The 25,335-nt window shown below is 41.7% G+C and overlaps 2 protein-coding genes across 3 annotated transcripts in view; both read right to left on the bottom strand.

Annotated features, from left to right (window-relative positions):
- Positions 1 to 16,792, bottom strand: part of hecw2b (HECT, C2 and WW domain containing E3 ubiquitin protein ligase 2b) — a 72,085-nt gene extending 55,293 nt beyond the window's left edge. Inside the window, exons 1-4 of the mRNA XM_020615344.1 lie at positions 15,456 to 16,792; positions 4,633 to 5,845; positions 1,159 to 1,266; positions 872 to 966 (exon numbers count right to left, since the gene is read on the bottom strand). Coding sequence (XP_020471000.1) covers positions 872 to 966; positions 1,159 to 1,266; positions 4,633 to 5,035 — 606 coding nt within the window. The 5' untranslated portion in view covers positions 5,036 to 5,845; positions 15,456 to 16,792. The remainder of the gene's footprint in view (positions 1 to 871; positions 967 to 1,158; positions 1,267 to 4,632; positions 5,846 to 15,455) is intronic.
- Positions 16,793 to 16,974: 182 nt separating this feature from the next.
- Positions 16,975 to 25,335, bottom strand: part of gtf3c3 (general transcription factor IIIC, polypeptide 3) — a 10,846-nt gene continuing 2,485 nt past the window's right edge. For both annotated transcript variants that reach the window (XM_020615359.1, XM_020615360.1), the window contains exons 4-19: positions 24,987 to 25,110; positions 24,614 to 24,805; positions 22,411 to 22,576; positions 22,111 to 22,258; positions 21,842 to 22,004; positions 21,484 to 21,584; positions 21,229 to 21,400; positions 20,253 to 20,455; positions 19,791 to 19,892; positions 19,503 to 19,635; positions 18,635 to 18,860; positions 18,471 to 18,525; positions 18,240 to 18,375; positions 17,556 to 17,680; positions 17,315 to 17,467; positions 16,975 to 17,215 (exon numbers count right to left, since the gene is read on the bottom strand). In XM_020615359.1, coding sequence (XP_020471015.1) covers positions 17,093 to 17,215; positions 17,315 to 17,467; positions 17,556 to 17,680; positions 18,240 to 18,375; positions 18,471 to 18,525; positions 18,635 to 18,860; positions 19,503 to 19,635; positions 19,791 to 19,892; positions 20,253 to 20,455; positions 21,229 to 21,400; positions 21,484 to 21,584; positions 21,842 to 22,004; positions 22,111 to 22,258; positions 22,411 to 22,576; positions 24,614 to 24,805; positions 24,987 to 25,110 — 2,322 coding nt within the window. In that variant the 3' untranslated portion in view covers positions 16,975 to 17,092. The remainder of the gene's footprint in view (positions 17,216 to 17,314; positions 17,468 to 17,555; positions 17,681 to 18,239; positions 18,376 to 18,470; positions 18,526 to 18,634; positions 18,861 to 19,502; positions 19,636 to 19,790; positions 19,893 to 20,252; positions 20,456 to 21,228; positions 21,401 to 21,483; positions 21,585 to 21,841; positions 22,005 to 22,110; positions 22,259 to 22,410; positions 22,577 to 24,613; positions 24,806 to 24,986; positions 25,111 to 25,335) is intronic.

Here is a 25,335-nt window from a genome sequence, read left to right as displayed (position 1 = left end):
TTTTTTCATTTTGATTTTACTTATTTTTATTCTATCTTACTTGAATGCACATTTTTGGTTGACTTAAATAAGCACATTGGGGGCCAATGAACTGTACATTATTGAATTGTACATTATCTTATATATCTTACTGGAAATATCAATTGTACATATCGTCAAATCAGTACTGATTTTTATATACTTTAGATACTGCGCACTCTGCACTGCTGATATTGCACTTCTGGTTAGATGCTAAACTGTATTCCATTGCCTTGTACTCGTACATGTGTAATGACAACAAAGTTGAATCTAATCTAATCTAAAATTATGTTCGGGTCCAGACACATGGGTCAAACTTTAGGCTAGGTGGCTGGAGCACTCAAATGTCTGCTTTCTTTAATGATAAGGGGGAAAACACCGTACAAATTCATGTGCGTCGGACTCAGGTCGGGTTCAGACATTATATACTATAATTTTGTTGGGTCCAGGTCAGGCTTAGATGATACAACTCTTGGGCAAGGGTCGGGTTCAGACAGAAATAAGTGGCCCAATCTGTTTTCTAGACAGCGATAGTTGAATATTTTTAATTATGACACTAACTGATGAAAAAGAAAGGGTGTCAATTTAATAGGCTACATCTGGCCAGTGCATTAATAAATTATTGGTTAAAGCCTTATTTATATTCATTATATAGTTAAGCATCTTAACTATTAAAGTTTTTTTAAATGAATGTTGTGTTTACAATTTCTAAGACAGCAGACCCTTCATAATTATTCGTACACACAGTTTAAGTGCAGATTTGTGTGTATGCACCGTTTGTGAATGAGGCCCTGTGTGACTGTTTAAACAGGTTTATGTCCCCACAGAAAGAGTAGCACACAGATGCACATACCTGCACTCCAGGGTTCCTGACGATGATACAAGGCGTTGTTGCTCTTAATGCTCCACTTACACCATGATAGTATTTAAAGCAAATCTTAGTCTCTGCTGCAAAGAGAACACACACAAATGATCAAGAGTATGACATCTGCTTTATTTCCACATCCACAAGGGGCATCATATATCTGTTTTCAAAGGATGAGTCGGAGAGGCAAACTGTAAATTATTGTGTAAAATCAGTGGTATGCTCCTTTAACTCTGTAACTAACGAAAGCATAGGACACCGTGAAGTCCACTCACGCTCCGTGAAGTAGGGTCCTGGCTCCAGTCTCCACACAATCTGACCTCTCTGGGTGCCGTTCACTCCGCGATTCTTGGAGTCCCATACATTGGCCACACACATCTCATCTAAGAAACACATGCATTTACATTCATAAGCTGTTCTTCTGTGTTCTTATGCCTTCTTCTGTATCAATAAGACACTTGCTACACAAATTTATAGCAAGTTTTATCTAGTGTTTTGGTAAAATGTTACATAATTTGACCTCTTTAGGCCACAGACTGTTTAAATGAAACCATGTGGGAAGCTTAGAGGACAAAAGCCTGAACTAAGGAAACAAGAAAAAGAATGACACTGACAAACCATTGAGGATTCTGCTTCCTGAGGGACCCCTCGGCTCATAAACCACATGCCTGTCAAGCCATCAACATTTGGGTACCTGTTTGACTTGATACCCTCATCCAGACATTATAAAACTACAGTTTGAGAAGCGTGACACACAGAGAAGAACCCTTCCAGACACACAGATCAGACAGTAGGCTATGGAGCTTAGGCAGCTCCAGGATGGAAATGGTGCTAAACTCTGAGGAGAAAAACCCCAGAAATCCCCCTGCCTGGGTCAATACTGCTGAGGAGCTGCAGAGTTTGAGGGATGGAGATATCACCTTTCCCTTTAAATGTTTCTCTCTTGGATATAGGCTTGTCCAAAGGAACTCACTCTCTTTCACACGGACACAAAATCGTTCACCTGTGGTTTGACCTTAGCTTTTATGTGTTTTATTTCACTGGCTGTTGAAGGCTACTCTTTCACACCTGTGCCTGAGAACTGCAGGACAAGTCCAGCAGACACAGGCTGGTATCTCACACACACACACACACACACTTTTTAATCTCACATTCAAGTTATGCTATAACATGTTAAATGATAACAAAATGAGAAAATGGAATTCAGGTATTTATATCAACACAAAAAAGGCAGTTATAGTCTGCATTTATGACATGTTACACAGTCCAGACTGTAAGCATTTGGAGAGTCCCACTTTTTTTCTTTTCCTCTTCTTAAATTGTGAGACTATAACGTCACAAAATGAAATATATGTAATTCAAGTGCAGGTGTTTCTATTTCATGAATTATTCTAAAAATCTTCACAGTTAATTTAACCTCTGTTTACTATGTTGTAAAGTGTGACGTGGGCCATATGTGACAGAGTATCCCCCAGAGATGAGTTCTGGTAGACCAGTCTGATGATTTTTATTTCCACTCCAAACCTGGACCACACCTTCATTTGATTTTGCATCAGAACAGAAAGCAAAACTGTACTCAACTAAGATTTTACACACCATTTGATAAATAAAGTGAAAATGGGACAGGATGTGGTGTCTCTCATGACATTCTGCTGCTAACTCACATTACAGATTTATTCCAGGTTCTCTACCCTGTGTTGTTAAAATTCAGACTGTAATTTTGCCTCGACTGCCACCTAGCAAAGGTTATAAGAAGTGTTTTTCAAACTGCAAGTAGTTATCTCAGACAGCCAGTTAGGATGGAGCTCTCAGCAGCTAAAGTGAGAACCAGCGGCTGCCAGAGTGAAGAGGTGGCATTCTTTGCACAGAGAGAGTTGGACAAGGAAAGAGCAAAAACCAGGGTTAACATAATTTTGGCTTTTTGACATGGAGAGGGTTAAAAGCAGGCAAAGGACTCAGATTTGATTCAGATGTGGTGTTCTTCCTTCTGGGCATGTTAGCATATTAAGCTAATAAGTTTGTTTTGTAGGGTTGCCAACCATCCCATACAATACAGAATCATTCCGTAGCTGGAAACTAAAACAACTGTTCCATATCGATCCGACAGGAGACTGCCTTTGTTCTGTATTTCTGAGAATCGTTTCAGTGCAAATCTATTAGAAAGAAATATTGGAGGTTAGACTATTAGTGAAATTGTACTGTATATGATAGAAGGAAATCCTCCGGTCTGAGTGGCTCAGCCTGCCTGTCATGTTCCACATGGAACTTCCAATACCCAAATAGAGAAGGCACTTCTCATTGGTCATGACCCAGGACCAATGAGAAGCGCTACAGTGTTGCTATGATACACAAGACAGATGGCGCAGGATTTTAAAAATGGTGACCTACCAGGCTAGCCAGCCGGCAAGATTTCAAGATTACAAAGGGAATGGGAAAATGAATAGAAATGGCTGGAATGCGAGAATGACAACATGTACAAGGAGTACTGCACTGTACCACCAGGCTTACTCAGTAAGTCACAGAGGAATCTGTGACATTAAACAGCAACCCTTATTTACATTTCTGGAAGCTGACAACCCTATTGTTTTGGTAACATTAGTAACCCAGCATGGCCAGGGTTTTACCTCTGTATTGAAGTACTGGGAGTAATTTGAAGTTTGTGTAACATTAGTGCACTCTGGTTACTGTACATTACCAGTAACCAGAGTGTTCTGCTGGACTAATAAACCAGTTAGTCGGTTAGAATACATTTCCACTACTACAACAGAAGGTGAAGAGAGAAACAAAGAAAATACAACTTGATAATGTACTTCAGACCCATTATATGTATCTTCTTGTGGTATGTTTAAAAATCTGTTGTACAATTTGTGTAATATTTAAAATTGGTCAAATTAAAACAGGCAGATGTTTATATTTTCATTGTTGTTTTGAGACAATTCCTCTTTACTTCACACCCTCCATCATTCACAAGTACAGAGATCTAGGACAAGGACTAGGCATTCAAAATGTGCTTTTTTCAACTCTTTGTATCGCCATCTTTTTCTTGCAAATGCACACAGCACACACACAATCCATTAGCTGGTTCATGTAGCAACAGTGCTGCTGATGTAATGCTCTAACCTTGAGGAGATGAGTTGCAAGTCATAACCTCTTCAACAGCACTATCATATCACTATACTGCAGTAAATTTTATTACACTGCTAGACAAACAGGAGAATAGGCAGGAAGACTGAGAACATGGTGAGACACATGAAGGAGGCAGGAAGACAGATGAGAATGAGAATGATAAGCATGTACAAAATAGACCTCAACTGAAGCCCATTTGATTTCTTTTAGCATGATGAATATGTAGTTATCAAAACTCACAAGTCAGCTGGAAACACTAGAAGCTGGATATATTTTTCAAACCAATCATGGATTTTAATAAACTAGCTAGCAACAGCTGACAAAGTCTATCAGCAACAGTTGTCTTGTCTAGCATTTGGCTACTTCTGTTTGAAATCGAGGACATGCTGTTTAAGAAATCTGGGACTATTATCATGTGGCTTACTAGAAGAGAAAGCCTAATAAGTGGAGCAAGCAACTTGAAAGGATGAGGCTTAGCAAAGTGTTGATTAGGTACTGGAAGAATAATTACTTGCTGAAGGTTCCTTTTTCATATACATACAAAAATTATAAAATAAAATAAAACAAGATTATATTACTAGCAAACTGCACTTCAGGGGGAGGTTAGATCTGAGTTTGCTCACCAATGTGGTACAGGCCGATCCAGTCAGTGGCATCCACTTCCTCCTTGATGTCCCAGGAGATCACCAGATGGCTGTGACCTAGAGTCAACTGGTATGTAGACGCCGTGAGTGATGAGCGGCTGTCTGAGGTCACCAGGTCCGTATCACTATTAGCCCGCTGGAGTCCCATGCCTGTTGCTTCTGGCTGGATCTCTGATGACATAGCAGAGGAGGAGGACCCGGTATTGGAGGCTCCACCTGTGCCCTGTACTGACATACTGTGGAGGTTGTCAGGCCCAATCGTGTATGGCCGAGTGTGCGGGGTACGCTGGCGCACTGCCAGCAGGTGTTCCCGAGCACTGCCATTGGCTGATGATGAGGACGGAGGAGAGGAGGAAGAGGAGGCAGTAGCAGCTGTTGCCATGGCTATTGAGAAGGGAGGGGGTGAAAAGCAAGGGGGAGAGGAAGAGATCTGGTGGTGGTGGTTGTGGGGATGATGATGATGGGGAGAGGAGGGGGCAGAAGAGGTTGAAAGGGAGGATGACTGGGGGCGGGGACGAGGGGGGAGGACTGCCGTTGCAAGGGAGGGGCGAATGGTGAAAGCCAGGTGGGGAGGCCGAAGGAAGAAAACAGAGAAGGGCGGGAGGCTAGGACCTTTAGCTTATTAAAAATGCCACCTCTAAACCAAACTGAAGAAGCAATAAATGGCTGGAAAGGTGAAGTGAAAAGGAGAAAATGATGGTGGGATGGAGGGCCAGAGGGCAGAATCAAGGGATCACAATAGCAGTGCACTTTCCAAGGTACCTCTTTTTAAAATACAAAAACAATTGATAGACCAGGCTAGATTTTGGATTCCCCACTGCACATTTCTTTGGCCGTACTAGCGTAAGAGGGGAAGGCATGTAATTTATCCCAGGGTTCAATTGTCAATATTCAAGATGTTATGCAGCAGTCCAAAGCTACTTGACCCTTCTTTCTGCCTCCTATATCAGTGACTTGTATTATGTCTCCACTGTGAATGTTTTCAAGTTATCTCTCTTGATAGCGAAAAAAAAAAATTACATTATGAAAAAAAGGAAAGAGGTGGAGGGGGGACACAGGCAGAGAAAGACAACAAAGGAAGAATCAAAGTTGATTCGGCAATCCTTCAACTTGTTGGTCCAGGGAGGAGGGGGTGATGACAGGGCAATCCTATGATCCACTACTAGGACAGGGGTGGAGGGAGGTCGGAGACCTGTAGGGTAAAGAGACAGAGAGAGAGAGAGAGAGAGAGAGAGAGAGAGAGAGAGGGGCCGAAAAGAGATAAGGTAAGTAGGAAGAATGGGGGGGGCAAGAAGACATATGATGTTCTTTCTTGTGTTTGTTCACTTCTACAGAGCCCTATTAGTCCTAGTGTGGGCAAGCTGGTGGCTTGTGCAAACAAGACCATAACTTGTGGAAACAATAACTTGTGTGAATTTGGCTCGGGACATACAGTAGGTAGTCTTCTGGCTTCCTTTATGTTTCCAGTCTTTATTCTAAGCTAAGCCCCTTCACTATGTAGTGTACAGCAGAGATGGTTCAAACTGTGTTTTAATTCCAGTAGCAGCACTTGCATTCTGATATTTCACTAGGCTAAATAGGTTTTCTGTCTTTGTATGAAGATAATATGATACTATACAGTGTGAGAAATTTAGAAACACAAGCAGGCTATATTTAGTTTCCCATCAGTTCAAGCAGTGCACAACAGTGATTGGCTGTGCACACAAAGGTCAAGCTAGGGTCAAAGTTTAACAATTCTTACTTTCTGGTGCAACCCTGCTCCATGCAAAAAAGTTGTTTTCCCGCGATAATGTGAATACACTTTAGAAGTAAATTACCAGGGTTTCATTTCTTAGTTTAGAGGTTGAACAGGGACTTCACTGAATGGAACACAGGCAAAGCGCTGAAGACATCATATTTCTGCCAGTCTCTATTCTGCTTTTTCAGATGTTTGACAAAATGCTCATAGTCTCCATCACTGGTGGATTTTTGTCTAAACAGAGAAAAACTGAACAGTTCGCATAAGCCCATAAGGTTATGTCGGGTGACTGTTAAAGGAAGCACAGGGTGTACCGCTCCGACAGTGGAAATGCAGCTTATGTGATATTACATATCACAACATCACATTTACAGAAGCTACAAAATGCTTTTACTTTGTGCAACAACCTACCTCGTTTTATGTAGCTGCACCAGTAAGCAAAACATGAAAAGTTTACATCAATTTGATATGAGTTACAATGACTTTACAACACAAAGAGAGGCCTATATGTCAGCCACACAACGACTTTGTAAAGGTGTCTCCACCACCAGCTACTTCAGTGGTTCACAGGTTCAATTCCACTTCCTGAATGGATAGAAGTAAAACCGTATCCTGCTGCCCTTTCAAAATACACCCCATTTTTTTTTTTTCTATCTTCCTCTCCTTTCTGTCAAACTCTAAACACATGCAATTTTGTTGCCATGGTGACACACCCAACTGTGTCCTTCCTCTCCTTCCTCCTGTCTAGTTTTTTGCCATTATGACACTGAGCGGATGTGCACTCACACACAGGCACGCCATCCCTGGGGGTGGCTAAATTAGCTGTGCTGCTGACTGAGAGTGAGAGGAAGAAAGGTTTACAGGGAGTGTGCGGAAGACAGACCAAATAAATGAATGACAAAGAGGAGTGAGGAAAAGAAAAGCAGAATATGCTCTATGGGTGCATGTGAAATACATAGAGACAGTATGAATATCAAATACCTGATGTCTCCATGCAGATTTGACTGGCCCCTGCTTTGACATATACAACAGAGGTAATTTGATTTGTGATAAGACTAACTTCTCCTTAAGACTTTATTTCCTGAACTATTTTCCATCAACTCCAGGCTGCTTAAGACTCCACTACATTCACCAGTCTGTCATTACATGTGTCTGTCTGCTGTTTGGTACTGAGCAGCTAGTGTACAATCAGTTTATCAGAGCTTTGGCACTACAGACTGATGCCTGCTGCTGGAAAAAGTGCTCACAAGAGTGATCAAATTGGGCTTGTCATTTATAATTCATTTATGAACAATGGGTTTGACTATGGATTTCCATGGATGTGTTTCAGGTTGGGTCAAAAATTTTGATCCCATGAAGATCTTTAGTTTGACACTAGGTTGTCACTGTGTTATATGACATGATTTTGATGCTTTTCTAAAAATATATAGTGCATCCAGAAAGTATTCACAAGTGTAATACAAGTGACCAAGAAATGAACAGTTGAGTAACACTGGGACCGGGTGTCGAGCTTCGGATGGGAACACAGTCAGTGGTGGAGATGATGAGAAGAGGACCGGGCTGCGGACACTGGGACTCACTCCTGGACTGGTCGAGTTGGATGGTACTGAAGAGGAACAGAAATTGTACATACGGTAAGTAGTAGACTGTGCATCGACCTACAGGGTGGTGATGAAGCAGAGCGGAGGAGGTCCGTGGTCTGAAGGAGCGACTGAGGCAAGGAGGGAATGAATAAAATGCAGCTGGAGAGAAGGAGACCAAAAAAAAAAACTAACACAGATCAGAGGAACAAACGGGCCTGAGAAATGCTAGAAAGAACTGGCAGGGGAGTGAACGAAGGGCAAGGGCTAAATAAGGAGAAACTAATTAGGTGCAGCTGGTGGTAATCCGGGAGTAAGAAGCAGGTGTAAGGGATAATATAATCAGGGTAAGGGAGTGAAAACAGAGTGAGAAAGTAGGTGCAGCCGGGCAAACCTGACAACAGCGCTTACCTTTTTCCACATTTTGTTAGGTTGCAGCTTTATTCCAAAATGGATTAAATTCATTATTGTCCTGAAAATTCTACAAACAATACCCCATAATGACAATGTGAAAAAGTTTGTTTGAATTCTTTACAAATTTATTAAAAATAAAAAACAAAAACAAAAACAAAAAATCACATGTACATAAGTATTCACAGCCTTTGTTCAATACTTTGTTGAAGCACCTTTAGCACCAATTACAGCCTCAAGTCTTTGAGTATGATGCTACAAGCTTGGCACACCTATTTTTGGGCCGTTTCTCCCATTTTTCTTTGCAGTACCTCTCAAGCTCCATCAGGTTGGATGGGCAGCGTTGGTGCCCACCCATTTTCAGATCTCTCCAGAGATGTTCAATCGGGTTCAAGTCTGGGCTCTTGCTGGGCCACTCACGGACATCTACAGAGTTGTCCCGTAGTCACTCCTTTGTTATCTTGGCTATGTGCTTAGGGTCGTTGTCCTGTTGAAAGATGAACTATCGCCCCAGTCTGAGATCCAGAGCGCAGAACAGGTTTTCATTAAGGATGCGTCTGTACATTACTGCAGTCATCATTCCCTCGATCCTGACTAGTCTCCCAGTTCCTGCTGCTGAAAAAAAATCCCCACAGTGTGATGCTGCCACCACCATGCACTGTAGGGATGGTATTGGCCAGGTGGTGAGCAGTGCCTGGTTTCCTCCAGACATGAGTTCAATCTTTGTTTTATCAGACCAGAGAGTTGTTTCTTGTGGTCTGAGAGTCCTCCAAGTGCCTTTTGGCAAACTCCAGGTGGGCTGCCATATGCCTTTTACTGAGGAGTGGTTTCCATCTGGCCACTCTACCATACAGGCCTGATTGGTGGAGTGTTGCAGAGATGGTTGTTCTTCTGGAAGGTTCTCCTCTCTCCACAGAGAAATGCTGGAGTTCTTTCAGAGTGACCATTGGGTTCTTGGTCACCTCCCTAACTAACGGGACTAATATGTTCTTGTTAGGGTTTAGTCCCCCTCACCGGGAGGATGAGGGAGACCTAAGGCAGGACTCAAGATTGCTGACCCAAGTGCTAGTGAAAAAGGTGATTTAATGGGGAAAAACAACATAGTACAGAGTCCACAATACATACAACCAGGGAAGGGCAGCTAAGGAGACCAGAACAAATAGGAGAGTAGATTGACTGAAGGCGGGAACCAGGAGAGGAGGAGGATGAGGACGGATAGGTGAAGAAATAAGAGGGTGGCGAACGACCAAAGAAAACAACAGCACAGGAACTGTCAGCATTGAATTCTAGGTACCCATCGCTAAGCTTGTAGAAACAAATCATGCAAAGAGGTCCAAAGCAAAGAAACTGTCAGTGTAGCCTTCTATAAATGTATAACATAAAACAACATAACCAACGTACAAAATGCGATCCACAGCACAGGCACTGTCAGCTTGGAAAACAAAATGACGTACAATACATACCATGACTATAGGGCTGATACGGGGTATGCACGTTAGGTAAGTTAATGCTCCGTCAATGACAGAGCGTCTGCAAGAGGTATAACTAAGGAAGAAGGTAATCATCGGGGTGCACCCCAGCTGTGCGCACCGACAAACGAGTCGCTAATTACTGAAAACAACACAGCTGAAGTGCAGATCCCGCAGGATCGAGAGAGCAGAGAAGATAAAGGCGGAAGAGAGGCAGGTCGCGCTGAGCTGACCTGACAGATCAGTGGAAACAGGATGCACCAGAGCTCAATTTTGAGTGTCATGGCAAAGGCTGTAAATACTTATGTACATGTAATTTTTTTTTTTTTTAATAAATTTGCAAAGATTTCAAACAAACTTTTTTCACATTGTCATTTTGGAGTATTGTTTGTAGAATTTTGAGAACAATAATGAATTTAATCCATCTTGGAATAAGGCTGTAACATAACAAAATGTGGAAAAAGGTAAGCGCTGTGAATACTTTTTAGATGCACTGTAGACATGTATGGAAGTAAATGTTTGAGGATCACACATTTCAAGTGCTAATCAGTTTGCACTCAGCATTTGAGAATGTGCAGGCTCAGAATCACATTAGAGAGCATAATCCCTGGCATGTGCACGCTCATTTCTGAGCCTGGAAAGCATCTTAAAAAAAACAACAAAAAAAGCTACTGGAAACTGTATCCTTGCAACAAGCAGCCTGTAAAAGGTACCTAAAATTATTTACAATTTATGCAAACCCCTTATACGGACATCCAACAATTATAAGTCAAATGATAGTTCAATAAGTTCTGTACCTAATGTCAGTTTGTAATGTTTCTCTTCCTGACAGGAATGACAATGCAATTCAGTTTTGCTGTGGAACATCCTCTAAATTCATTCTATTTTTACCCCAGCAAACCCACAATGAGAGATACTACAATCAAAACACTTAATAACCAAGCTCACACCCACCCACATATTATCACCCACACAGTTTTATTAATAACTCAGCCTGTTCTGAGCATGGGGCTACTAGAAAGGTTTAAAGTAGCTTGTGCCCAAACTCTTTAAATCATGCTGAAGGTCTTGCAAATTGTACTTGCAAATTAAAACACACTCACACATGCTTCACTCTGGCACACCCCACCGGGGTCACACAAATTAAAACCCTCCTGCACAAACACACACAGATGCTGCCTTTTGTCTTAATACAACTAATCAGAAATGCACACCCACATACACATGAAGTACATGTACCCAACATTTCTAAGTATTGTCTACTAGTTCTAGACTTTGATTTGTTATAGTATGCTTATTCTATACACTGTCAGAACTTTTTGTGGGTGATTTAAATTTTTTTTTTCCACCTTAACTGCACTTGGTCACTGTATTTGGACAACTTATTGCATGGTCAATAGGACTGGTTGTTTTCCATTTGTGAACACAAATAACTTTGTCACATGGCATCTGGATTAACTGAAGGGGTCATGGAATAACAATAGCTTAATAAATTGACTTTTAGTATTGACAGGGTGTGGGAGCTTCTGTGATCTATCCACCTACTGTCACTGAGCAGGGAAATTTGACTGTCTGGTAAAATACACAAAAAAAGAGAGCCACTGAAAAGCATTAGGGACCATTCATTTTTCATGTCTTTCGTGGGCTAAATTTTGTTATTTTAAATGGAGACCCGTGACAAGTGCACTCAAATTAGTCTGGCAATGTTGTATCCAGTTCTCTATTACTACATCTATGCGTACTACACTGGACTAATAGCTACATTTCTGTTCCACATTAGCATGACATAGAGTAACACAGTAGATAAATACCCCTGAAACAATTATAATCCAGTCTTTAAGTGTAAATAAATCATAGCCCACTGCATAACAAAAGGAAGGGTCTGGTTAGAACAGACACTTATTGCAGGAGCTTGCAATAGCTCATAACGTACATATACAGTATTTAACCAGAGCTGTGGAAACCGGCCACTGACAGAAAAGAACACTGTATGAGTTTCCACAGTCGTCTCTTAGCTTGCATCGATATTTCAACCCCCCTTTCAAGAATGGCGTATTAGATTTCCACCACTGCAGGAAGTGACTGGTGTAGAGGGGGGCATCGACATCATGCAGTCAGAGCATGCAAACATAAAGTACATATAAAAGTTAAGTCACACATATGTGCTTTTCAGTACAAAATGTTTTTCACACACAGGACACCCATAGTCTCACTCTGACCCTAGCGATACCTAAACCAAGTCTTAAATCTAAAATTTGATGATTGACAGTATGTTATGGGGACTTGCTTTTGTCCCCAAAAGGTAGGCAAGTCCCCAGAATGTGACTGTGTAAATAGATTTGTGTCCTCCCTTTTGTTGAAATTGTCATAACAATTATATGTTTATTATTAAGGTCATAGTTAAAAGTGGTGTTGTATTGGACTAGATTATATTCAGAGGTGTTCCTAATATTCTGACCCTCTCATGTATGTAGCTGGAGAGGACAAAAAGATAGAGGCAGTGCCTGCACAGCAAAGGCTGCATCACTGAATTATGCAAGTGTTAAATCTTAAATGTTGCACTAGACAAGTTAGATATAAATACAGCCATCTGATCAGAACCCCAAAGTGGAGCTACAGGGGAGAGGAGTGACCGAGCGGCCGTCTCTTCCTGCTGGCACTTCTGTCTGCTAAACATAAGAACACGTCCTCTTTACTACCTCTTTATTAACTTACAGAATTTCTGTTGTGTGCATTGGATGACAAGTGTAAGGGGCTATTAAGTTAAATTTACTTTTAGCAACCTGGCATAGGTTTGTGCAAAAGCACATTTCTAAAATACAGTAGGACCACTCTCACGCATGCACACAGTCCTGAAATAGCTATGGAGTGATTGGAGAACAATAAGGCAGTCCTGTCAGAGGCGACAGCTTCCTGTCCCCAACACATCCACTGCATTCCTCTGTGCCAGTTTGTGTTTCAGACCCCTCTACTTCTAACCTTGTGCAGCCCAAAGTGCCCAATCCAGTGTGACAGACATGACCATGCTATACCAGCTGAGGACAGGTTATACACTGGTTAGGGGTTAGAGCAAAGATAAGGGGGTAGGTAGCCTTATATTAAGGTTAAATGGTTAGGTTTATTAAAGAAACACTTTGGAAAATATGCTTATTTGCTTTATCAGAAATCAAATAAAAATGTATACTACTAGTGTCTGTATTCTAATTATGAAGCTAGAGCCAGGTGCCAGTTAGCTTAAGTCACTGCTCCCAGACAAATAATAGTACTGCAGTAAACACCTGAAAAACCACAGTTTTCACTCAGATTTTTCTACTGATAAAAAAACCAACAAGATATATTTCATGTTGCTTCTAGGTCGATTTTGTCACCATTAGCCAGAGCCAAGCTAACTACTTACCCCAGTTTCCATGCTATGCTAAGCTAAGCACCTGCTGGTTGTTGCTTCATATTTACCTCTTCTTTCCAGCCTTTGATGCCAAAAGGTGTGAAAGGAAGTATAAAAATACAACCAATCTTTTCTCCACACAACAAAGGAACATGAATGGGGCTCTGGTCAGAGAAATACTCAGTATACAGTTTGAAGGGTTGTCTTTTATTGTTGTTTTTTTAATCTCCCTTCCCAAACCAAACCACAAAAGCAAAAGTGGAAGGATGTAAGTAATGTAAGATGCAAATGTTAGCATGTGTGGCTAACAACCTCACTACAACATACTACATCTCCTATGCAGTATTTCCTCATTGGGTGGAAGCTGGCCCTGGATGGCACTCCATCAGTTTAGGGTAGCGTTAATTAGCTTTAATTGTTGTTTTGGTTGGCAAAATTGGCAGTCTCTGGCTAGAAATGAGAGGCCTACTTTTATCAATATCTGAAATCATGGTGTTACTGTTTTAACACTTTTGAGTGTTATCACTGTAAATTGCATTTTTGTGTAGCTTTCTAATATCTTACAAAATAACCTTGGACTGAACACTTAAAATCTTTTACAAAAAATGTGTTATAGACCAGTATAGAATGGAATTTACCATACAGGTATGGTTTGGTGAAAAGACTACTGGGTTGGCATTATGAAAAGTGTTAAGCACTAAAATGCTGGCATATCCCTTTAAAATTTGATTTGTCACATCTTGTTCCAAGAAGTCATGAGAACAGGAAATGAACCTCCATCCATCCATTACATACAGTATATGTATACCGCTTATTCCTGCATAGGGTCACGGGGGCTGGAGCCAATCCCAGATGGACAGGTTGATAGTCTATCACAGGGCTCACATGTAGACAAACAACCATACATTCTCACACTCACTCTTATGGGCAAGTTAAGAGTCACCACTCAACCTAAGCTGCATGTCTCTGGACTGCGGGAGGACGTTTGAGCACCCGGAGAGAACCCACGCAGGCACAGGGAGAACATGCAAACTCCACACAGAAAGGCCCAGGGTCAGCCTGGGCTCAAATCCAGAGCCTTTTTGCTGTGAGGAGACAGTACTAACCACTGTGCTGCTGGAAATTAACCAACAGGGTCAGCTGAGTGCAGCTTCATCTTCAACCACATATTAGGAAGTCAGTGACTAATAGAGGATTTCACTTACTGTTACAGTAGTCATTGGGAAATTTGTGTAATATGGCATAAAGCTTTATCCAAGAGCAGGTTAAAAAGTGTGTAGGTCAGTGGGTTAAATTCAAAGAATAAAGCACAAGTCCAGGTTAACCTATAATGAAAGTGATTTCAAATATCAGGTGAATAGGCTGAGTAGTCAAAGATAAGCTTGATACGCTTGAGAATCTTACTTATTTGGAGTGTAATGCTAAGATGCAGTAGAGCAGTGCAGCAAGTATACAGACAATACTTCAACTGGACCCATGTCCTGAAACCCTAGCAACACTACTGCCAACTCTGAAAAATAATAAATTATATTTATCCTACATGAACATTGTTATTGATAGAGCATACTAGAGTAATAATACATTAGTCAGTTCCAAACTACATGTTTGTTCAGACAAATATCTGCATGTGAACTACAGATGTCCTCATTGTTAGCCACACATCTCAAGCACAAAGATGGCCTGCCAATTAATCTCTCCCAAGTCTACACTGGGGTTTATTATATACAAATTACCATCAGGATGAGATCCTACATGATGATGAGGCAGGAAATAACAGATGAGCTGTTTTCCTAAGACTGATCTTATTGTGCGGCACACTACAGCTCTGATCTCATTCCCAACCGTGTGTGAGCAGGTTGAAAAACTGCCCCTTTTCGCCTAAAGCTTCTTTTCATTTTGACACCATGACGTTTTATTGTGGCTTTCCTGTTTCTATTAGGCCTTTATTGGCCACTGTTGCTGTCGATGAAACGCATCAAAGCATGACTTGATCAGCTCACAAAACCTGCCCCGTCGGCGGCAGCGCGTCACACAACACTGACAAATTGTTTATAAAAAAAAAAAAACCACAAAACATGAAAACATTCGCGCTGACAGAAAACGTCAATTATATCATGACAGTAACTAACAAAGCAGCCAGCTCCACGTCAAAGCAACCCACGGTCTAGCCTACATAAATAAACCCAATTTCTATACACAGCAAAGACACCCCCACTTACCTTTGCTAGAGATTTAAACGTCGCTTACACCCCAACTGCGGGTCACAAAAAAAGAAAGAACTCCCCGAACACGTCGCTTAATCATGGACGACGGACCCCCTTACGGCCCGAGCACCATTGATCGTTCATTGGCTTCCAAGCGGGATCCGGTGCTCCAGAACCGGGGCGCAACATGGACAAAGCAACACCTCCCTTTGGAAAACGTTTGCTTTGTATTATTCCCCATTTAAAATTATGTTTGCCAACCGTGTCTCTCCGCAGTGTCGTGTCCTTCTCCGTGATACCGACAGACTGGATAAAAAGACGCTTTCATCTCTTATTTATTTCGCTGGAGCAGTTCACAGCCGCATCTCATTTTCCGCTGCTTCACACTTCTTTCTCGTGTTGTTTACGCTCGCCCATGCGGGACAAAATCAAACCGTGCTGTGATTATACTGACCTATTTCTATTAAAAGCGGTGGTTGGTAACTTTTTTGAAAAGCCACGCCTTGCTGTGGGAGTCCATACTGAGCGATCTCATCATCAAAATAACGGATTTATCACCTCCCACCTCCCCACTTTGTAGATCACCGATGTCCAAACTGTGGTTTAGGGGCATTCAAGTGGTCGTTAAAAGGGGCTCCGAGGTGTCCATGGTACAACTACAGTGTGATTTATTTACAAGAAACGATTTAAATTAGACGACAGACAGGGATTACTAGGTTAATCACAGATTTCATATGTAGACCGGTGCCGTTTAACAAGGCCAATAGGGGTTATGCGGAACTTACTTCCGTATGCTGCAAAACAGAATCATCCGTTTCCGGTTTGCGACTAGTATGAAATATAGCACTGTTCTACTCAAGATGTCTCCAAGATGAAGATCACGGATGGACACCGAAAATGCAGTTCGACGCCTAAAACACCGGGCAGCAAGCTGGATCAGGGGTTTAAGAGGAATCAGATGTCATTTCTTCTGGACGGGGATGCGACAGTGGTGCGGTGGGTAGAGCAGGCGTCTTCCAACCAGAAGGTTGAAGGTTCGAATCTCGGTGCCTGCAGTCCAAATTATAATAAAAGTGCACAGGTACTACACTATCTCTGCATGTTTCCCTTTCGCCACCCCACAGGTATCTGCACTAGTTTGTAACTTTACTGCTCAGGCTGTAGACAGAAGGTACATATACATACTGTATCATGTCATTTGCCTCGACCTTTGTACCCTCCAAAAACATATGAAATTGACGGCCAAATGGCCTTTCCCTTCAAAAATATGAAATTTATGGCCTGGTTTTATGCCTCTTTTTTAAAGTATATGTTCTGGTACTGTTTTAAAAGTTATCATTTTAGCACCGGTATCAGGGGAAAAAAAAAAAAAAAAAAAGATAAAATCCAAAAATTAATACATAAAGAAATGAGAAAATACTAAGATAAATGGTTTGTAACTGGTAAAAATGTAAACTTTTTATGAATGCAGCTACTTGATTTTGCATTATTTTTATGCTTTGCTTGTTTTTTGCAATAAATTTATTTCAGTATCTAGTTTAGCATTCACCTATTATTTTATTGATGAATAAGTCACTTTTAATCCTTTTATATTACAGTGCAATATTTGCTAAACTAAATCAAACAAAATGATGAGGTGTTTGTGTGCATTTTCAAACTATGCAGTGTGTATTGATGAGTTGGCAGGCCATCTCCATATTCCCACTGGCCTGGTAGATGAGGGACAAGTTGAAGGCAATCTCCCTCCTCAAATCCACCTGATCATCAGCAATGCCCTGCAGGGGGGATGAAGGAGAAAGAGACAAAAAAAGGAAAATACTCTGTGAGGATGAAGTATTGAGATATACTGAAGGTGTTGCTGTGTGTGATTATACCTCCAGTTTCTGTGCAGGCAGTGCAAGTGCCTTTTGGTAATAATGAATGGCCAAATGCGTGAGACCCATCTGATGCAGTGCTCTGCCCAGGTTGTACATGCTCTCCTGACACTCTCCACGCAGCTCCACATAGCGCCACAGAAAGGAAAAACCCTGAAAACACATGTCTGTTTAAGATTTTCAGGCAACAGTGTGTAATGAACAAGGGAGAAAGAGGGCGTACAATACACAACTACTGTACCTGGAGCACTAGTGTATGTCTTTTGGCAACATACTTCTGAGACGCCATGTGGAAGAAGGTGAGACCCACACACAAGCTGTGGAGTGGATTGTCTGGGTGGGTCTGGAAGGCCTGAACATACTGGCCTTAAGATACACAAGACAATTGGAAATGTGTTAAATGAATACCAGTGAGAAATGACTAGCGAATACGTATAAGAATCAGAATCAGTATCAGTTTTATTGGCCAGGTGTGATGGACACACGAGGAATTTGACTCAGGTACATCGGCTCTCAATGTGCAAACAGTAAACCAGCATAAGGCTGTGTAATATAACAAAATAAGCAGTATGTTCTAACTGCAAACTGACCACTGAAACTGAGGCCCAAAAGTCAACTTACAAAATCAAAAACAAGTCCTGTACCCACAACTTTATCTTTTTGTCAAAGTAACATTGTTCTTGTTGTGTAACACAGGGATAACACTCTTTAAATCCGAGTGTCAGGTGTCAGGACAACAAATTGAGGAGGATGCTGAGACGCGTTGTTAAAACAGTCCCTACTCTCAACGGTAAACACATGCACTAGTCTAAAATATGTGGTATGCTTTAAAAAACTGTCAGCAGTAATATAAAATGTGTACTTAACTGGCTACACCATGCAGAACAGCAAGTGCGGCTAGTACTAGTCTGTGTATGTTTTGTACCAAGAGCGTGTTTGAAGCTCCCCGACACCATAGCGTTGTGTCCGCACAGGACACACAAGGCGTGGTTGTCAGGATGTTTTAACAGCAGACGTAGGCAAAACCGATGGTGACGCTGGTGCTGGGCGTTTATTGTCAACTGAGGAAGATAAATGAGATCAGTTCACAAAACAGGCACGTGGACAATAAATGTATATATAAGTTGTATATTTTTGCTCAGACACCCAAATATACCTGGTTGAAAACATTCCAAAGCTGAGGCAGATCCACATTTTCCATCAGCATTAATCTATTGGGCAGAGAAAAAAAAATCCTTTAGATTCTTCTAAGTACAAAAACTACTGACAACAAAATACAAGTTCCTGAGTTCCACCTGATGAAGCTTTACACGAGTCTACCTGATGTAGTTATAGGCCTTGTAGTAGTTGCGGTCCAGAACTGTGGCAGACAGGCCGAAAAACTCCAGCTCCTTCCTCCTGGGCTTGTTATCATAGAAGGAGTAGAACTCCATGGCAGATTCCACCAGCAACTCAGCCTCATCATAGCGCTGCACCTCACACAGTGTCAGAACACAACTCACTAGCAGCTGCCACCAGTCCTCTTTGGACAGAACGCTTGTTTTCCCTGGCCACAAGGACAAAACAATACCTTCAGCATCTCAGAAACTACTATATAGGAGCACATTATGGGAAAAAATGTTTCAGCTATTCTCTGAATTGCCTAATGTCGTTTGAGATGTGTAATTTATAGACAAACCAATTCATCAGATACTAAAGAAAATAATCAGCAGTTTACTCTGTAATGAAAATTTCTAGTTGAAGGCATAAAAATGTTTTAGCAGCAGACCCGCTGGATTCAAGTATTGAAAGTAGATCGGGCAACGGCCAGACATCCCCGATCCCAATGAAACGGTTTGTTAGTTTTCTATTGTATAAACACAGTAACTGCTTACATTCAATAATGAAATAAGGCACGCTCTCCCATGAAAAAGTGAGCAAACAGACTTAATTTTAAATACTAGAATTAAATTGATTCCTTTACACGTTTGTTTATTGTTTGCCCTCCAGATTCAATGTCATGAGAGCATGGCTTGTGTAAAGCAGGATTTTTACACAGCAGGAAAACGTTTCCACATCAAGTAGTAACAGTACCAGAAACCAATAGCTGCCAGTAAGGCAGGGAATCAATCTGAAAATCTATCTGGCCAGCTGCTCTGTGCTGCTGCTGCTGGTACCCACAGGCCCTGTGCACCAGATACATACATACCAGTGTTGTCCAGGTAGGCAGCTTCATGATCGGTGATCTCTGGCAGCATGTTTTCGACCTTCACCAGCCTCAGGCGACTCTCACCCAACACGCTTACAGAGCATACACACACCTTAGCTCGCTGCATGGCCACCTACAACACACACATTTGTACTTCTGTCTTTGTGAGGCCAGTCCCTAACCAGCACAACTAAACACCTAACTGTGTTAGCTTTCATTGCTCATAGAAATTCTCCTGGATAACAAATACAGCTGGAACAGCAAAAGAGAAGTGCACATGTGTGTTACCTTAAGTAGCATGGAGATCATTGTGATCATAGCATCCAAGTAGGCCTGTATTTGTCCCCCAGTCTTCAGCAGAATGGATCGATGTAGCAGCAGCTTTAATTCCTACAGCCACAGCATATACACAGATATGGGTATAAGAACGCACACGCACGCAGCCTGATTTTGAGTTTTCATTAGTATTTTTAATTTATCACACCTTTTTAAAATGTTTCTTTTCTTAGAGTGCTTCCATAAGTATGTCTACACATGTGAGTAACCAGTTTTTAAATAACATTTTCTTTTTCTTGAAGCAACAAGCTAGAAAATGGGGCAGATTCTTGGAAAGTGATATTCCAGGGGTTTCATGACCAGTAGGAACACTAGAACTTTCAGTACCTACAGCCTAAGAACTAGATACTAGACTCCAGTAACTAGAGGATGTTTGACTCCGGTTAACCCATGTCAAAACACCAGGTCCCTTGCCTTCTGTGCAGCAGACGAGTCCTGTGCCAGTGTGTCGCTGTCATACATGGACTCCAGGGCCTTGAGGGCGCACTCCGGCCGACCCAGCTGCTGCTGTAGGGTGGCAAGGGAGAGCCTGGCCTCCAGGTGCTGCGGAGCCATCTCTACCACCTTATGGTAGCTTTCTGCTGCTGCCTCCATGTGGCCCAGTGCCTTCAGACACTCTGCAAGGGAGAGGTGATGAAAGCAGACAGAGAAGCTGAGCCATAACTCAGTGGTGAATCAAAAATCCATGTTTAAGATTATGGTTTTTGCACCAGATTTTATAGAACGCAACACACTGCCACCAAGTGTCACAAAATTACTTCCTCATCACTGAGCAGGCTTTATTGACCAAATGTTTGTGTGTACAAAGCTCTCAGTATTTATGCACAGCATAAATAACTGTTCAGGAACACATGGACATGCAGCAAAAAGAAGGAAAACAAAGTTGAATTAACAAAGATAGTTAAACACATAATTAGTATGTACAAGCAAGCAGGCAAAAACAGAACTGTGAAGCTGATTCTGCCTATTTAGCAGAGGCTGGGCATTCCATTAATGAGCCATTTAGTAGAACAGTGACATACTGTACATTTGATGACTACTACTTCATCCACATAAACCTGTTAAACCAACAAATAAGGCTGTTTACTGTATAGTGTGACAAAGCAATGTTTTCACGTCATTTTTCATGAACTCCACACTGCTGACTCAGCTTTAAATATATGGGGTGTAAATCAAATAATGTCTAGCGAGAATCATAGCCAACATCAGCAAACTAAGTTAACTAGCTTTCACTTTTTGAGTAGAACACAAACTTCACAGCATGATGGATCCCCCCTAATGCTGAATGTTGTAGAGAGACAGACATGAAAAAAGTGAGGAGAACTTAATTTTCAGTTTAGCATTAACGCACTCTGCATGTTGACTCAGTTCACTTCAACACCGGTCTCACCTGCGTGCCGAAGCCAGACGACAGCCAGGTTGTACTTCTTGGATATGACGAGGGCAGACAGCAGAGGCAGAGCAGACACGTACTCGCCTTTCTCCAGGTAGGCCTCACCTACATCCAGGAACAAGTCACCAACCTCCTCTGGACTCTGCTCCATCAGCGATGACACCAGGCTCTGTAAGAGGGTTGTACAAAGTGATGGAGATTGTTAGGCTAGATTTTCCAACTGTTGTTGAAAGTCTTCTGAGTCCTGTTTACCTCTAAGGGTAGGAAGACATGCAGGTGTATGAGGCAGACAATTAGCTTGGCTCTCAGGTCCACCGGGACAGTTCCTGGTACCTCTACATCTTGAATTTCACCTGGACACACACACACACACACACACACACACACACTCTCAATCAGCATTAATACTGTACATTCAAAAAACTAAATACAGCTCAATCAATTACAATCTTTATTGGCAAGTATGTTAAAATACACACACGACTATTTGCTCTTCCTCATATTAGTACTTCTGCTTCTTGTTAAACTGCATAAGCGAGATGGAACAAACTGATTTCAACAGGCTAAGGAAAAATGGGCAGACTACCTAATGTTGCACACAGCGACTCACCGTTGTCAGCTTCTGTTTCATCTACAGACTTCGCACCTTCTTCATTCTCCACCACCTGCTCTTCAGTTGTCATCTTTACCACTTTCACTTCTTGCCTTGATACTGTGAAATCTGATCTGGATTCAGCCCTGATCAAAACAATGCCTGCAAACTGGACCAAGACCTAGGAAAACACCAAGTACATGCAGTTATTAAACACACCTATTATTTGCTCCCTCTAAACAAAACAAGCACGCTTTGCTTCACTGCATGCACACACACAGGTCTACCTGCAGGGCTTCGCTGTACTGGTGGTTGGCGATATAGAGCTCAGCTGCCATGTTAACAAAGTCATCGCTGACCAGGGTGGGGTGTCGAGTCAGAGCTTCCTTTACCACACCCAGAGCTGCAGGCAAGTCATTACTCTCATAGTAACTCCTGAACACCGGCACACACAAATGTAGACAGACCCTTATGAGTTCTTATAGGAATAATCCAACATCTCAGAATATGATGTTTGTGAAAAATTTGTAAAAAGGAACTTTATAAACAAAACACACAGCTATGCCAACAGTAGGTTGTATATATACTTGGCCATGTCCTTTGAGAGCTGCATGAAGTACTCTCCGTCCTCCAGTGGCAGCAGGAGCAAGATCCTGCGGTAGCCATCCATGCACTGCTTGTGCTCACCCAGGCGCATGTGGAGGCTGGAGCGCTCCCACACGTAGCGCACGTTGGTGGGGTCATATTTAATGGCTGTCAATCAGCAATCAAATTAAGAGTGTGATTTTTACAGACCTAATTGTGCAATAAGAATAGAGATACATAATTTTGTTGACTTATATATTTCAATGTAAGATTTTACAGTTAAATGATTAGTAAAAGTATGAGTTCAGGGCTCCAGACTGTGAGTGAACAGTTGCATTTTGCAACTCTTTTCAAAGGTCGTACTAAGTGCAAAATGAACAGGTGTTAAAGAGTAACACATTTTGCTTGAAGCCTGTATGCCCATTATGTATTTTGCTGACTGAGTCACTGTATATACAGTGCCTTGCAAAAGTATTCATACCCCTTGAATTTTTCCACATTTTGTCACATTACAACCATAAACTTAAATGTATTTTATTGGGATTTTATGTGATAGACCAACACAAAGTATCACATAATTGTGAAGTGGAAGGAAAATGATAAGTGGCGTTCAAGATTTTTTACAAATAAAAATCTGAAAAGTGTGGCGTGCATATGTATTCAGCCCCCTTTACTCTCATACCCTAAATAAAATCCAGTGCAACCAACTGCCTTCAGAAGTCACCTAATAAATAGAGTCCAATAGAGTAAATAGAGTCCACCTGGGTGTAATCCAATCTCGGTATAAATACAGCTGTTCTGTGAAGGCCTCAGAAGTTTGTTAGAGAACAATAGTGAACAAACAGCATCATGAAGACTAAGGAACACACCAGACAGATCAGGAATAAAGTTGTGGAGAAGTTTAAAGCATGATTATATTATAAAAACATATCCCAAGCTTTGAACATCTCATGGAGCACTGTTCGATCCATCATCCACAAATGGAAAGCGTATGGCACAACTGCAAACCTACCAAGACATGGCCGTCCACCTAAACTGACGGGCCAGACAAGGAGAGCATTAATCAGACAAGCAACCAAGAGGCCCATGGTAACTCTGGAGGAGCTGCAGAGATCCACAGCTCAGGTGGGACAATCTGTCCACAGGACAACTATTAGTCGTGTACTCCACAAATCTGGCTTTTATGGAAGAGTGGCAAGAAGAAAGCCATTGTTGAAAGAAAACAATAAGTCCCGTTTGCAGTTTGCCACAAGCCATGTAGGGGACACAGCAAGCATGTGGAAGAAGGTGCTCTGGTCACATGAGACCAAAACTGAACTTTTTGGTCTACATGCAAAACGCTATGTGTGGCGGAAACCTAACACTGCACATCAAACTGAACACACCATCCCCACCATGAAACATAGTGGTGGCAGCATCATGCTGTGGGGGTGCTTTTCTTCAGCAGGGACAGGGAAGCTGATCCGAGTTGTTGGAAAGATGGATGGAGCTAAAAACAGGGCAATCCTGGAAGCAAACCTGTTAGAAGCTGCAAAAGACTTAGAACCGGGGCGGAGGTTCACCTTCCAGCAGGACAACGACCCTAAACATACTGCTAGAGCTACAATGGAATGGTTTAGATCAAAGCATATTCAGGTGTTAGAATGGCCCAGTCAAAGTTCAGAGACCTAAATCCTACTGAGAATCTGTGGCAAGACTTGAAAATTGCTGTTCACAGATGCACTCCGATCAATCATACTGAACTGGAGCTACTTTGCAAAGAAGAATGGGCAAAAATTGCAGTCTCTAGATGTGCAAAGCTGTTAGAGACATACCCAAAAAGACTTGCAGCTGTAATTGCAGCGAAAGGTGCTTCGACAAAGTATTGCATATGCACACCACACTTTTCAGATTTTTATTTGTAAAAAATCTTGAACACCATTTATCATTTTCCTTCCACTTCATAATTATGCAATACTTTATGTTGGTCTATCACATAAAATCCCAATAAAATACATTTAAGTTTGTGGTTGTAATGTGACAAAATGTGGAAAAATTCAAGGGGTATGAATACTTTTGGAAGGCACTGTAGAGGCGTTGACATTAAGCATTTAAGTGTAATCCTACTCTTATTGTTCAAAGAACTGATCAATGGTTCTATCTTTGTGATAAAATGAATGTGAATGCAAAAACAAAATGAAGAATGAGATCAGTTCACAGAATGACCTTTGGTGTAGCAGAGGATGGCCTGTCGGATGTTGTCCTGCTCCAGAGACAGTTCAGCCAGTCTGATCCACTCCTCACTGTCTGAAGGGTTCAGGTGGGCAGCGATCAGACCAAATTGCAGCGCTCTGTCCATGTCTTCCTCATCTTCGTAGATCATAGCCAACCTGGAGAAAGGCTCATATGCCAGAGGAGCTGGAGGATAAAGGAGACAAGGTCAATTTAGATTTTTAATTGGAATATTTATTACTGACATTTAAACACAATCACTCTTTATAAACCTCCTGAGATAGACAAGTTATTAAAATCATTATCCAAACAATTCCAGACCTAAAGGGAATTTGCAGATGTGAGATACATATAAAGAGACACACACCCTGCCTTATGATCTCCATACACATCAAGATAGCATCCTCTTTTTCTCCTCTGGCATAGCGGATGTTGGCTTCTCCCATCAGACCCCTCAGTGCTCGGGGCAGCTTGCTGCGATGACGCCTCTCCTGGACACACACAGAGTCACAAACTAACCCCTATTAAGAGTTGGAGTAACACACCTCAACAAAACCATGAAATATTGGATCTTTTTAATGGCTATTCGAATATTCAAAAATCATTGCCCATACAAATTATTTGAACCCCAGCAGATTTTGTAAGTTTGCCCACTAACAAAGAAATGTCTACAATTTCAACGGTAGGTTTATTTGAACAGTGAGAGACAACAATAA

This window comes from Monopterus albus, unplaced genomic scaffold, assembly GCF_001952655.1.
Source record: "Monopterus albus unplaced genomic scaffold, M_albus_1.0 scaffold163.1, whole genome shotgun sequence".
Taxonomy (NCBI): domain Eukaryota; kingdom Metazoa; phylum Chordata; class Actinopteri; order Synbranchiformes; family Synbranchidae; genus Monopterus; species Monopterus albus.
The sequence above is the reverse complement of the archived record's forward strand: the minus strand, read 5'-3'. Positions and strand labels throughout refer to the sequence as shown.